The 15,358-nt window shown below is 44.8% G+C and overlaps 1 protein-coding gene across 1 annotated transcript in view; it reads left to right on the top strand.

Moving 5' to 3' along the window:
* SFSWAP (splicing factor, suppressor of white-apricot family) overlaps positions 1 to 15,358 on the top strand; it is a gene marked incomplete at its 3' end in the record, with an annotated part of 112,336 nt that overhangs the window by 46,802 nt on the left and 50,176 nt on the right. Inside the window, exons 8-10 of the mRNA XM_015421496.1 lie at positions 2,928 to 3,171; positions 6,512 to 6,643; positions 7,023 to 7,116. Of these exons, the coding sequence (XP_015276982.1) occupies positions 2,928 to 3,171; positions 6,512 to 6,643; positions 7,023 to 7,116 (470 nt within the window). The remainder of the gene's footprint in view (positions 1 to 2,927; positions 3,172 to 6,511; positions 6,644 to 7,022; positions 7,117 to 15,358) is intronic.

The raw sequence follows: 15,358 nt of genomic DNA, 5'->3' as shown, positions 1-15,358 counted from the left end.
GTCAGAAGGCAACACCCACCGCTCAGGCTCCACTGGACTGTTTTATAGCTATTGGGGGGGGGGGGCGTGCAGATCTGTCCTCACAGAGGAGGGAGAGCTTATACCTGAATAAAACCTGGTCTTTAAAGTGCCACTGGACTGTTTTGGACCAGGGAGCCGGTGGGAGCTCTGCAACTTACCTGGCTGCTTCTTGCTCTGACTGAGGGCTGCTGGGAGCAGGGGGTGGGGCTTGTTGCATGTGCCCGCCCCCTGGGCTCTTTACTGCCGGAGCTCTGCTCCTGTGCGCTCCTGCAGGAAATGACCCCTGGTGACACAGAAAGTTGTTCATGTAGTTGAAAACTCCCACGGGTCCATGGGGTTTGGCTGTGCTCAATTAGCATGGCCTGGCACCATAGAAGCTAAGTAAGATCGTTACTTTTGTATCCAGTGCAAACTTCAGTTTGTAAAAGGTGCACTCCATGTTACCAGAAGCTTTGAAATAAAATATGCTACTTTTGTGGCAAAGTATATCGGCAGCTTTCCCTTCTGGTTGGCAGAATTAAATTTTGCTTTGTTTTATGGACACCCTGTTGTTCCTTGTGTCTCATGTGTGTGCATGCAGATGGTTGTTGTATGCACCTTGTTGCAAACAACTTTCATAAAGATGGCAATGTTCACACCAGCTGTGTTCACTAGTACAATATTGGTACTTGGTAGGCTTTGATCTCTGAGCCTTTCATTTCCAGAAAGGTTCCCTTTTGGCCTCAGTTAATATTTCCCCCAGCAGCTTTTTTGCTTTCCTTGAACCCATTTCCCTACTTCCTTGATTGGTTTGCCTTACAGCTGGGTTTAAAGTAACTTTCATATACAGACTATTTTTCCCCCCTCAATGATTTGGAGAGGCTCACTGCCACAGTTTGAAATTAAAGCAGCCAAATTCCAGACACAACTCTTCTTCTGTTTCCAGTGGCACATTCAGCTGGAGTTTTCATAAATGAGGAATTCATACATGTATAATTAATAAAATAGCACATTAACAGCTGTGAACTTTAGGCATTTATTTTTTTTGTCTCTGTAGGGTAAAAACCCCTTCATAATTTTCTGTTGTGCCTGCAGAACGCATGAATTATGCAGACTTTTCCCAACACATGGCAGCAAGGTGGTTCTGTAAACAGCTGAGCTGTTTTGTAATGTGTGTTAAGAGTGATCAAAAATGGAACACTTGCAAACGTGATTTTTTTTAGAATTCATTCACATAGAACCTTGACAGTGAGAGTGGAGTTTTCCACCCTGGTTGACTTTGCACTAGGGGTGTGCAAGAACAAAATAACTCAGCCCAATTCGTTTCAGCCAAATTGGGCCAAATCTGATTCGGCCCCTGAATGCCACTTTTGGCAACTCAAGTGGATTTGAGGATCATTCGGGGCCCCAAATCACTTTTGGGTGGGAAGGCAGTTTAAACTGCCTTCACTTCCCTCCAAGGGACAGCTTGCACCGGCGCCTCGCAGCCGCGGGGCACACAGGCAAGCCAGGGAAGGGAAGGCAGTTTAAACTGCCTTCCCTTCCCGCCAAGGGACGGCTTGCCCACGTGCCTCGCAACCACGGGGCATGCGGGCAAGCCAGGGAAGGGAAGGCAGTTTAAACTGCCTTCCATTCTCTCCAAGGGAATGCCTCCCCGTGCATTCCCCGGCTCGCCCACCAAAGCAGGTGAATTGGGGAAGGCTTCCAAAGCCCTCCCGCCCTCCCTTCCCTGGCCACCCGCCGAGGTGGGCGAGCCAGGAAAGGCCCGGGAGGGTGCAGGGAGGCATTTAAATGCCTCCCCGGGCTGTCCCTGTGCCAGGGTCGCTTTTCTGGTGAGCCCCCAAAATGCCGCCAAACTTCGGTGGTGGCTTTCAGCAGCAGGCCAAATCAGATTAGAGAATCTGATTCAGCCTGAGGCTGCCCGAAAGTGGGCCAAATGGGCCATTTTCCGGGGTGCATTTGGTTTGGACGAACCGAATGCACATCCCTACTTTACACACTTGTAATCATTTTGTGTCTTTTGAGTTTGAAATCTGGTTCAGTCTTGAGAGTTAGAGATGCCAGCATTCACCTTTCAAGAGAGGAAACATAATCTGTGCATTTTCTTTTGGGCGGAAGAATAGAGGCTTTACATTGCATCTGGGAATCTAGACGAAAGTAATCCAATGTATGTCTGTGATTCCCAGAAATTTACCTGGGGCCAGTTGATGGAAGTATCTGTAATGTCAGACAAACACCTCTGAAAGGCAGTGGCTGTGTTCAGCCATCTCAGTAAATTGTGGTTTGTTTAAACAAATTTGCCCTGGGCCTGGATCGAATATATGCAAAACAGGAGCAATTTCAGAATTACTTAGTGTAAAGAAGTCATGTCGATTTGCTTAGTTTTGTATAATTGATGGAACCTGCACAATTTGCCCTGCCGGGGTACAAAATTTTAATATTTTTTTGCAGTCCTGTTGTTGCACTCCTGTTGAAGAGTATGCTAACTTGAAAGCCCCTCAGTGCTGCTTCCTGTGGTTAAACAGAAAGCAGCTCCATAAAGCTGTGGCACTTTCCCAGCCATAATGAGGCAAGCATAGTTTTAATTTACCTAAAAGGCACACTAAAGTGAATTAACTTTTCAAGAAAAATGGCGCACTTGGGATTCCTTTCGTTGTTTTTGCTTCCTCATTCACCACCGGTGCCATTTCCATTTGGCCCTGGTAGCATCTGCCTCATTTAACCCAAATGTGTTGACAGGAGTGCTGTTCCACATTTTGCATACAAGGAAAGCAAAGGACACATTAGCAAGTTTGAAATGTGAATGAAAGCAACACTCTATTCTTTGTTGCAACAGTAGAAAGAAATAATTCTGTTGTGTGGCTCTTTTCTTCCCCCTTCCTCTTCCAAACTGCCTGGAGCATTGATAATAAAACTTCTTTTTACAGCCGCCATGGCAGCCATGTATTACAGTTACTACATGCTGCCGGATGGAACGTACTGCCTTGCCCCTCCACCCCCTGGAATCGATGTTGCCACTTACTACAGCGGGTTGCCAGCAGGGGTGACTGTCTCGAGCACCACAGGGATTGCAACAATAACAGCACCCCCTCCTCCTGGCACAACTCCTCCACCACCGTCGGAGGCAGCTGATGACAGCAGCGGAGCCATGCCCGCCACAACTGCTGTGAGGTACCATATTTTATACCCACTTTATTTCCACCTGCTTTGCAGTTGCCTTTGGGAATTCTCCCATCCCCATCCCTGTCCCCCCCAAAAAAGGTAACTAGGATCCAGCATACCACTTTAGTCATTGTGCACACCTTGTAGGCCTTTGTGTTTCTGAAATGACAGCACCGCCTGCCCACCTGTGTGTTATTGGGGGTGGGGGGGGAGGTTGAGAGTCAGTCAGTGACTGCAATGCTGCTTTGAAGGCCTGCTGATCAAAGATTTAAATATCCACCAGACACCTCTTGGGATCCCTTCCCGGCATTCAGATTTTTGGTTCATAATTCCCTGAAGACTTAGCTTGGGCAGCCAGTTTGAAACACACATGCGCTTGCCTGTGCGCGCACACAAACACAGCTCTGTCATCCAGAAGTCTGTTTTGTTACAAGATACTCTGACGTTTTTTGCTGTATTCTCACTTCTCTTAAGGCCAGTTCACACTTCCTGGCAGCTTGTTTTCAATTCTTTGGCTCCAGCAGACTTGCAGCTGGGCTGCACTCATGCAGCTTTCCTGTTGGTATAAATTGGCAGCTTCATGTGCGAGTCCCACGTGACTACTATGACTTCCATGAGTGCAGCAGCTCTTTGGTTGGGCTGTAGAACCAAACAAGCAATGGCATCCTCATATACAGCCTCCAAGTGAAGATGCTGTGTGTGTGTGTGTGAGAGAGAGAGAGAGAGAGACTACAGCAGGGTACTTCGCAGCTATGAATCTACCAGTGGCCCTATCCGTTCCTTTTGCACTTTCCAGGGGCACTGAGAAATATGAATCAATCCTTTCTCTTGCACTTTTCCAATAAGATGTAGTTCTTTCTTTGGGGGGGGGGGGGAGGGAAGGGTCATGAGTGGTTTCCTTGATTCAGACCGGGATATGGAAACATTTTAGCTTTCGCAATTGGATACATGTGCTTGTAAATATTAAAATGGTTAATTAAAAAGGCAGTTCAGGTGCAAGTATTTTTCACTGTATGCTAAAACTGTGATGCTTCCCCAGGGAATAAAGAGCTGTATAATGCACGCGCCAATGCTGACTAGATTTGGTTCACACATGATGTTCTTAAAGGCACGTTCTCTCTCTCTCTCTCTCTCTCCCTTTTAATTATGCAAAATTCTAAAAATGCCCAGATGATCAGCACAGCGTTGGTTGCATAATAAATGTGTGGCTATGTAACCCTGATCTGTCCCAAACACTAATGTTTCCTTGGTTGTTCTTGATCCCTGTTTGGGTTGTGTGTAATTTAGAGCTTAAAAGAAATGTCAGGTTCTTATCTCACTACCAGTGTTCCCTCTAAGCTGAGTTAGTGTGAGCTAGCTCACAGGTTTTTAGCCTCCGACTCACACATTTCTGTCTTAGCTCAGGAAGGATGGCTCCAGAGCAAACTGATATATGCAGCAGCCAAATCGCTCGCTCACAACTTTAATGCCAGCAGCTCACAAACGAGAATTTTTGCTCACAAGACTCCACAGCTTAGAGGGAACATTGCTCACTACACGTGCTAAGTCACTCAGTTCTCATTTATACCGAGAATTAAACTTTGTTGGTCTTAAAGGTGCCACTGGACTCAAACTGAGTTTTCGTATCTGTTTGTTAACTCCTATGCTAACTTGCTGCTATTTACAGGTCTTAGCAACTGCTTTAATGCAATCTTAGCTGTACTTATCTCTCAGTTACTTATGCATCTTGAGTCTCATTAGCCCTTCCTGGCAACCAACCTCCCACCCCACCCTCTCTTTACCTATATGTAATTGTTGAGGAAGTCTTATTTCAGTGTATCTGAAGAAATGTGTATGCACATGAAAACGTATACCCAGAATTAAACTTTGTTGCTCTTAAAGGTGCCACTGTACTCAAACTTTGTTCTTTAGCAAAACACTGAGCTTTGTGACATTAACAATACATCATACATGATGGAGTTTGTTTTTGCTCAGGCTTCCAGTGCCTTGGATTAAAATATCTTGGTTATGCAGTTGCTGCATTCCCAACAACAGCAGAGACGTCCCAGCTAGCACCTCACAGTGAACAAAAAGTATAGAGGAAAAAACACCCTAATAGGCATGTTATGCAAAAAAGTATAGAGGAAAAAAACACCCTAATAGGCATGTTATGCATATCCACTTAGTTAATAAAATGTTCTATTTGCAAGAGCGTAACGCTCAAGTATTAAATTAATTCTTAAGAGTTTCATACACAGACCATCAATTGATATTCAGAATGTTGATACTACCCATCTCAAATGCTGACATTTCTGTGAAGTTCTGGTGCATTTGCCGTTTCAACTGTAGTTTCATTTCTCAAGAAGTGACCAAATGGATGTTAATGACACCAGCAAATGTGTTACGTGGACAGAGTACAGTAAACAGATGTCATCAGAAGTAATCAGAATTGCATATATATTGCACATCAGCTTGAATGCTGTGAAAAGCATACGTTCTGCTGTGCAGTGCAGAACGTGAAACAAGTTGCTGGCCCTCATGGCGTCATAGAAAAGTTTCAGAGAATATGCAGTAGAGTCTTTTTTATTCTGCACGTGTTTACCCAGAATGCTCTCAGTTAATCAACATTGCCCAGAGGGCAATCTCCTCCCCCCCCCAGCCACCATCCCCCTGCACCTTTGAGTGCACAGGCACTCCACTCCTGGCTCTCTGATTAGCCAACCAGTTTGCTGCTTTTGGGCACTGCTGGGCTTCTGACAACCACTGGTGCCAACTGACACCTCAAACCTGCCTCAAGGTATTGGGAGCCAGGCCCCCCTCCGGCAGTTGGCGCACTTGCCTGCCTCCTGTGCTCCATGGCTTGAGGGGAAGAATCCTGCCAGCCACATGGGGTTGTCACCATGATGCTCCTAGTGGAGTAAGATTTGATTGCTGCAGATCTCTCTAGGTCAGGGGGCAGAGCAAAGCAATAACCTTGAGTATCCAGCACATTTAATTAAGCAGCAACCCCCATTCCTCATGAATGCCTGGTAACAAAAGCTTTTACTGGAGGTGTTGTATGATGAAGGCTCAGAAACTGACATGCTCTGCAAAGGTGTGTTCCACTGAGGAGTGAAGAGATCTGGTATCCTGCAAAGCTTCACAGCTTGGTGCCAGATCTGGTGATTTAATGCAGATATGCATAATTTCCGTTCACAGCGTCTGATTTTTCTAATGCAATGCAAATAGCTTAGCTTTACCAAAACTCGCTTTTCCAGCATGAAGTAGCTCATCATTACTCACAAACAGAGATCTCCAATGTGAATTCCTCCACAGGCTTAACATGGCTGCAGTTGTGTCTGTGTAAATAATAAACTTCCAATGTTTTCAGCACAATCCCTCCGGTGGTTGCCATCATCCCCCCACCCCCGGACATCCAGCCTGTAATTGACAAGCTGGCTGAATACGTCGCAAGGAACGGGATTAAATTTGAGACCAGTGTTCGTGCCAAGAACGATCCAAGGTGAGCGCAAGGGGCTTTTTTCTTAATTATTTCATTTTATGATACGATGAAAGAGAGCAGCTTGCCCGTCTCTCTCTCTCTTATTGACAGTCTGTTTTGCAAAGAGAGCTGTTCAAGTAATGTGTTGTAATTCCTTATATCAAAATTCAAGAGACTCCTCGAAGTTAATGATAAAGCGTTATTGCCTAAGAATCTTGAAGTTGGTGCTTCTGAACGTATATATCTTCTGGGCATTTTTTTAATAAGTTATTATATTTCAGAATATCAAATAGCCTTTCGGTGCCTGGGGTGAAGGAATTTTAAATGGTGGTTGGTGTTTGCTATGTCGGGTTGTGCTTTTTTAAAAAAAAAAAAAAATCACGCTGTTCCTTTCTAACAGGTTTGAATTCCTCCAGCCATGGCACCAGTACAACGCTTACTATGAATTTAAGAAAAGATTCTTCCTCCAGAAAGAGGCCAGCGACAGCTCAAAGGTATGTTTTATAAAAATGAGAAGTAACATTGTGTATTTTTCTTCTCCATGCTGTGTTGCTTTCAGGTGTACCTGAGATTAGGTCAGCAAAACCAGTTCTTGTAAAGGGCATTTAGAGTGTGCAGTTCTATGCACCCAAACCCCAAGAGGTGTGGGCCAGTAGCTCGCAGCTCTCATGTAGTACACAGAATTAACATTATGGTTTGTAGCATCCCACATGACAAATGCACTGTTATGGTAGGGCTTTGAATAGGCAGCCCCCCCAAAAAAATTTCTAGGGGAGAAACACTCCAGGCTTTTGGCTAACAGAGCATACAGTCTTTATTAAGGATGATCATCCCGGTGCTTGCAAGACCAGATCATGCAAGCATCCTGAACAAGATACAAAGTCCTTCCTTTATAGGGTAAAGTAGGCAAAAGGCCATGGTCTAGAATTTCGAAGAGAGCTCATCAATTCTGTTCCCAGTCACAATTCTCTCTCTAACCTCTGTTCAAAATACATGTTCCAAAAAGAAAAAACACCAAACCATGAAACTTCCCTGAGAGAACATGGCTCCAACCTTTGACTGACATAGTTGCTAAGTGAACAGAGGTCAAAAGGGTGGGGGGTGGACTCAGGCAAGAACGCAATATTTCTAAAATTTGTCAAACCAACATAGGCTCGTAATGATAAGACATGTAAAATTCCTTAGCATGCACAGATTTTCCTAATACCTTGGTGTATTGGAACTTGTACACTATGTGAGGCCTTGTCTTTAGTGATGCTGAGAATTCAGTGGAGGGGACTGGTCAGACGGTATCTGCATTTCTCCTGAATATTGCTGCCTGTGAGATGCCTCCATTATAAGGCAAGTCTGTTAGATAACACATCCTTTGGGATTTTCCAGCTGATTCCAGAGGTCTTCTGAAAATACAGATCCACAAGCTCCTGAAAGAAGACTCAAACTGTAATGTTTTAGATCAGTGATTCCCAGCCTTCTCAGTATGGTGACCTACAAGACCAAATCTGCTTGGTATACTGATCCCCTTAAAACAGAGGAAACACAAATCAATACAGTTGCCAAAGCCTGGACTCAGTTTCACCAGTGTCATGAGCTACTTTTGACTCGGGGCCTACAGGTTGGGAACCACTGCTATAGATCATCAGGATTGTCTTGAGTGAGCTTTGGGTGTTCAGAGGGCTCAACTCTGCTGCAGGGAAAGGGAGAGAGTTGCAGGAGATACAGGGATGCAAAGTGGCTTCAGTTGTTCACTTATAAAATGGTGCCCCATTTTGTAGCAGGAGCACTGCAGTGCTAACTTCTTTAAAAGGCCTGCCCAGATGAGTCACTATTCTTTGCTGTCATACATACCATGCAAAGTTATCAACTGAAATCAATTGCCTTTCCCCAGAATGGGGACATAAGAAACTGGAAATCATTACCCAGAAGGTAAAATTAACCTGCCTTGCCTTCTGAAGAGATACCTAACAATGTCTTTGTCGAGGCATAGGCGGCCTTGGAGAGTGGCGTGCCACCATGAGTAGGTCACTTTTTGAAACCTGGGCACAGCTGAAATTAGTGTTTTCTGTTTATTCTGCTCTGAATAGTTTATAATGCCAGTTTGTGTTTATGAAAAGAGACAGTAAGGCGACAACACTGTTGCCAGGAAACAGTTTATCTAACATTTTTTCCGTGATAGGGATTAGGTTGCTTTGAAATTAGTAGTGGGTGTACTAATGAACCAAATTGATCTTGCAGTTTTAAACAATTTCCCTTGTCAGTTTGTTTTGTAAAACAAAACCCCTTGTTTCAAGGGGAAAAGGTGGATGAGTGGATCCTGACCGAATCATTTTGACACTTGTGCCACAATTTTGGTTATAATTGGCTGCTACGTGTTGGCTAGTTGTATTCTCAGGCCCATCCAATACCCAGATCCAGAAAACAGTGAAGCCAGTGAAGTTCCATGAGATCATGGGAGGCTTGTAAACTGCTTGCCTCCTTATAGTGATCACGAATTGCCACCAGGCAACCCAACAGAGTCTGTTCTGTAAACTGGAAGAGAGCTGGCTGTTTGTACGCATAAAGCGGCATCACCCTGAGTCAGACCCTTGGTCAAGGTCAGTACTGTCTGCTCCGACTGGCAGGTGCTCTTCAGGATTGCAGCTACGGGTCTTTCACCGCTCTTTTTCTGTGCTTGCCAGAACCTCCCCTCCCCTTCCACAAGTCTTCTGGTCTGCTTGGCGTAAGAACCGGTGACAAAGACACATGTTGCTTCTCACATTCTCCATATTATAGCACAAGTGAGAGAAGATCTTGACTCTCCCCAAGCCCCCTTGGGGTTTTTCTTGTACTGAGGTTGGTAGAAGATAAGAAGCGGCTGTTCTTTACCTTCTCTAAAGCAGAGTGCATTTGAGAGCTTGGGACAGTGGATTGGAGGATGCTTGTTGAAAGCGACTGTATATTCCTGTGGGCTTAGTGTTAAGGCTGCATTTCGATGTGTTTTCCTCCCAGAGCAGTCTCCCACACCACAGAACAAACACTACTTGAAAGTTGAAGAGGGCTTCAGAAGCAGTTTGTGGCAGGGCAGTAGAGCCAATTGTTTAAAAGTTGTCTTTGGAGGGGGGGGTGTTAGAAAGTCCTGCAGCGCTAGCACAAGCTGTCTGGGTCCCGATTCTTCTTCTGCAAAAGCCTTGTGGAACTAAATCAGCTTACTCTCTTCAGAGTTGTCTGTCGGTAGCATGTATGTAATCACGCATTTCCTCCAACAGAATGATATTTCCATTAGCAGAAGTGGATGTGTTTGTGTGATTCCTATCCCTCAAACCTTCTGGCCCTCCACTTTGGCTTGTAAGCTGTCCTCGAGGATCTGCCGACCTCCCAAGACGAAACTGGGGGAGAGGGCTTAGTGGGTTGCAGCAGGAAGGGGAAGTCCTACATCATGTAGTCTCTGGATGGTTGAATGCATGCCAGTGTAGAAGAAGAAGAGATTGCATTTATACCCCACCCCGCCCTTCACTCGTAGTCTCAGGCTTACAAACTCCCTTCCCTTCCCCTCCCCACAACAGGCACCCTGTGAGGTAGGTGGGGCAGAGAGAGCTCTTTCGAGAACTGCCCTTGAGGGAACAGCTCTGAGAGAACTATGGCTTGCCCAAGGTCATCTAGCAGCTGCAAGTGGAGGAATGGGGGAATCATTCGTGTTTCTCCCAGATTAGAGTCCACGCACTTAACCACTGCACCAAACTGGCTCTCACTATACTAAACTGGTATTATTTAGGACAGTGTTGTGCTACAGAGGTGAAAGTTTATGTTCAAACAGCCTCAGTGTTATATAAATTACCAAAACATATAACTTAATGTGATAGCTGTGTATGAAACGATGGCTGCATTCAGTGTTGAAACACTAGAATATGTGTGGTATGTCTTTAATCCCGGGCAGAAAAAGTTCTAAACTGAGGTGTGTAAGAATAGGGTCAAAAAACTGACCCTCTCCTCCCCCACCTCTAGTAATTTATAGGAATAAAAACCTTTGGGGTTTCATTAAGCATCATGACAACAGCTGCAAAGGGGAGAAAAATCCACATTTGAGAAACTTTCCTTTCATTTTGGCTGGAATAAAACTGCAGCAGAGACAACCAGGGAGAAAGCACAAAAAATGTAAATAAAGACTTGTTTATTTGAGTTATTACATTCTGAATAAAGTATGCATAACTTCACAAAGTAATGTTGCCACTTCTCAGTTGTCTGTCAGAGAGGCAGCCATCTAAATATGCTGAAAAGCCAATATGGACTTCTATGCTGTGCGCCCCCCGCCCCCTGCTAACTTTGGTTAACTGGGTGAAGTTCGGTAAAATAACTGAGATGTGAAGAATAGGAATAGGCAGCTATCAGTCCAGGGGTTTCAACCCAGACAGCTTTCCTTCTGGCCCCTAGCATAGCTCCCCATCCTAAAGACATCCTCTTCTCTTAGGTTGCTGAACAACTTTCTCGTGTGCACAGGTAGCAGCCAAAGCTGTGGTAGAGCTTTCCCTCTTCAGCCTCTCAGCCGCTTATTTTCATTTTCCGGTGTTTATATTATGTAAGAGGAGTGAGCAGCTGATGTGAAAAGGGCTCCATAAAAGCCTCGGTTGAGTTTACACTGCATTAAAGATCCTTTTGCTTGCATAAAACCAGTTGGTAGAACTCAGTGGTGTTGGCCTTTGGATGCTTGCTCAGTTTAAGACATGGCCCATGTATTTATTAAAATATGTGTACCCTCCCCTTTCCTCTTGGCTGAAGGGCAGCCAGCTGTCAGCTGTTAGCCAGAATAAGTCTTGTCTTCTGCCCGAGCCCTTCCCTTTCCTCTTGGTTGAAGGGCAGCCAGCTGTTAGCCAGAATAAGTCTTGTCTTCTGCCCGAATCAGTTACTTCTGCACGTTAAACAGTTTCAGAAGATACTGATAGTGTTCTGTTCTTTCCACTTCATTTTGTTTTAAACCCTGGAATCTGAAACCCTATAGTATGTGCACCTCTCGTAATTGTAAATTCTTCAACCCTGTTAAAAATGGGCTACTCAGAGGCAATCAGTCAACCTTTTTTTAGAAAGGCACATTAATTTATCTAAAATGGTTTTGATTTCAATTTCAACATCTCTTAAGTCTTTGAAAGCCTTTTCTAAGTAACAGTTCATGGTAATGAAGTAGTTTGTAGTCATTTTATTTGCCCACCAATCTAGTTTGAAGTGACAGCAAAAGCACTCATGCTTCTTATAACAATGGCTTCCATCTACAGCGCTCAAAACATTTGAGGGTCTGAACTGTTCACAAAAAGCCTATCAGTGAATCAGATTAAGAGAAGAGTTCCTATTTTATTAGTGAAGTGTATTGTTAATGATTCCACGTGTCCCATTAGCACCAAGTGTTTTTCACAGCCCCAACTATTGTGATCAACAGCCCTCAGAAGAGGAAACTGCTGTTTGCCAGTAGTGAGTGCATTTCTCCCAAAGTCAGACAGGAATTGAGAGGCATCACCTCACCTCACCCTGCTATTTCTGGGTCTGCATGCTTCCTGAATGCCTTGGCCAGGCCATACCACAACACTGGCAAAACCGTTCCGTGAGTGAGAGGCATTCTAATAATCTTGTTAAGCTTCTCAGGCTCGCCTTTGCTCCCTAGTACCACCTTGCAAGTTTCTGACACTCCCACGACTCACCTGTCATATTGTTGTCCTGCCTTTCCTTCACGGCACTTGGGGTTGCAGACATGAGCCCCTTGCTTTCTGTTTTACCTTCACAGCCACCCTTTCAGGTAGACTGGATTGAGAAGGTTCCTGGCCTAAAGTCAGTTTGTGAGCTTCATAGCTGAGTAGGGATTTCGGCCCTGGATCCCCAGGTCCTAGTTCAGCACTCTAAGCTACTGGTCTCCAATATGGCACCGGTGGCTTTCCCAGACCCCATTTGCTTCTTCTCGAAAGCATCTCTTCCCCAAAGCAAAGAATCAATTCTGGCTTTCCTATGCCTCATTAAAGCAAGAGTGGCCAGAAACAACTGACTTTGTAGTAGGAGTATTTTTTGATTGGCCCAGTAATGCGCAGCATCTTTTTTTTCGGATTGGTCATGGCCCTGCATAGTAGTTGTTTTGTGGTGGCACCCTTTTTCTTGTTCGAAAAGTGTCCACAGGTTCCACAAGATTTGTGGCCCAGCACACTGGCTTTTCCATTAATAGTCCCTGACTTTGCTCACACTGTGTTGTCCATCCAAGATCCAGATAGTTAACATAGATATCCTTCTGTCTGTAGATCAGCAGTCTGATAAATCAGAACAAAGTCTGAGTCCTGTGGCACCTTTAAGACCAACAAAGTTTTATTCTGGGCATAAGCCTTTGTGTGCACTCACACCTCTCAGATTCATGAATCTTGCATATCTGAAGAAGTGTGCATAAACACGAACGCTTATGCCAAGAATAAAACTTGGTTGCTTAAAGGTGCCACTGGACTCGAACTTTGTTCCGCTGCTTCAGACCAGCATGGCTACCCACCTGGATCTGTCTTGGATCGGGACGAATTGCTTTGTTCATGTAATACTTAGAATTCTGCTGGATCGAAACAAAATACCATATAGAGGTATTACAAGTCAATCTGCGTGCATGCTTCAAGGGCTCAGCTTTGGAAAGTACAGATGCTTGGAAATGGTGTATACCTGGCTTTCCTGGTCAAGGGATGGCCTGGAAGATGCCCTCTGCTGCTGACACAGGAGGCAATGGTCTGACAGCTGTGATGTGATAACTAGGAAATGTAACTTAGGATGACAGGGCTTTGCTGGTTTGTTTTGCAAATCTGCTTGATGCCTTCCTAGCTTAATTTTCCCTCCCCCTTCATCCTCATGATAGCGTCACTGCTGTTATGCTTGTGGTAGCATCAGCAATAGAGGAGTCTGTTGCTGTCAGGAGAGAGCGTTGTGACTGGCTGCAGGCAGCTCTGAAGTTCTGGGCAAGAAATGTGACAACCTTCGTCACTGCCAGTGGTTTTTGGTTCTTCCACAGCCGAAGCAGCTCACATTCTGATTTTTTAAAGGAACTGTATTTTAAGTGCAAATAAAAATAGCATTACTTGTAGAGTAGTGAAAAATCATTATTTCCACCCCCTTTAACTGTCCTAGTTTCCATGTGCGTTCCATACTTATGTAATTCTGCACAGATACAGTGCATTCCTAACGAAAGACCTCACTTAGCCTGCAGGGCTGAGATTTCTTTGATCCAGAGTGTTTTCAGTAGTGTGTTTGTTATGATGTTCACACCTGGATAGCAGGCACAGAATGAAACACAGAATTCATTAAACTTGTTCTTTCTCCATTGGACTAGCATCCCTTGTCAGTAGCTGAAGCCTGTAGAAGAGCCACTGCCTGGAATTAGACGATGAGGCTGTGGAGCAGTGTTCCCTCTAAGTAAGCTGAGTCAGTGTGAGCTGGTACACAGTTTTTTGGCCTCCAGCTCACAGATTTTTGTCTTAGCTCAGGAAGGATGGCTCCAGAGCAAACTAATTTGTGCAGTAGCCAAATCGCTTGCTCACAACATTAATGCCAGTAGCTCACAAAGTAGAATTTTTGCTCACAGGACTCCACAGCTTAGAGGGAGCATTGCTGTGGAGTACCCTCAGCCTCAGCTGATACAGTGAAGTCTGATGTCAGAAACCTGATTAGTGCACTGGGGGGACTGGAGGCTAGACAAAGGCTAGAGCAGCAACACTTAGGGCATAGAGCACGTAAACAAGAATGGAAGTGCTGGTCTGAATCCTACAGAGAGCTGAATTACACATTCAGAGAGAGGTGTTGTGTTGTGTTCCCACCACCTCTACAGGAGATCAGCTGTCAGTTGAAATGACAACCAAGTATTGTATCTGTTGCTGCTTCTGGGCTGGCTATGATGGTAGCAGCAGGATCATGTGAAGCTCTAGGGCATTTCTAGATAAGGGTCCTCTGTATTTGAACACAGAGTCAAAGAAATGTTCCCTGGAGCCAGGGATGATGGAGAAGAGAAGAAGAAGAGGAGGAGGACAAGAGATTGGATTTATACCCAGCCCTTCATTACCCAAGCATGTTGGAAATCTGTGTAAGATGGGTTGTATTGGAGGTAGCCTCTGTGTAAGACGGGTTGTACAGGTGGTAGCTTCTCCCAGAGGTGGTTTGGGGAGAGTCTCCCAGCTTCGTAGAACACCTCATGTCCCAGGATTCCACTAATGCAGAAATGTATGGACTGGGATTTCTAAATACATGGCCTTCCAAGGGTGAGTCGTGAGGAGGGATTTTTGGCTCAGTAGCATGTTTTGCATCCCCAGTAGTAAGGCTAAGAGAAGCCTCCACCTGGGACCTCAGAATGCTGCTGCCACCTCTGGTCCAAGTCAACAGTTTTGTCCTGGGTAGGAGATTCATTCTGAACCAACTTCCTTCTGCCTGTTTACTTCCATTGCCTCTCTCCCTATCATAGGTCATATGTTCAACTTTAATTTACACCTCTTGTTCCCCAAACGAACTCTGATGCAAATCTGTCCTCCATGAATAAATTAAGCCAATTAACTCTAGTGGCCCCCTTTCCCTTGGAGGATAACTTCTTATTACTGAAGTTTTATCATTGCCCAATGTTTTCATCTCTCTCTCTCCCTTTTTTTTAATACTGGGAGTTACTGATGCTTAAAAGTGCATGCCACGAACACTCTTAAATTTTATTGGCGTCATTAGCTGTAGCAGATAAGTGCAACTAAACTTTAGATTGTTCCTTTAAAGATTTCAGATTTT

This window comes from Gekko japonicus, unplaced genomic scaffold, assembly GCF_001447785.1.
Source record: "Gekko japonicus isolate JY-2015 unplaced genomic scaffold, Gekko_japonicus_V1.1 scaffold1065, whole genome shotgun sequence".
Taxonomy (NCBI): domain Eukaryota; kingdom Metazoa; phylum Chordata; class Lepidosauria; order Squamata; family Gekkonidae; genus Gekko; species Gekko japonicus.
This window is presented reverse-complemented; position numbering and strand designations above follow the sequence as displayed.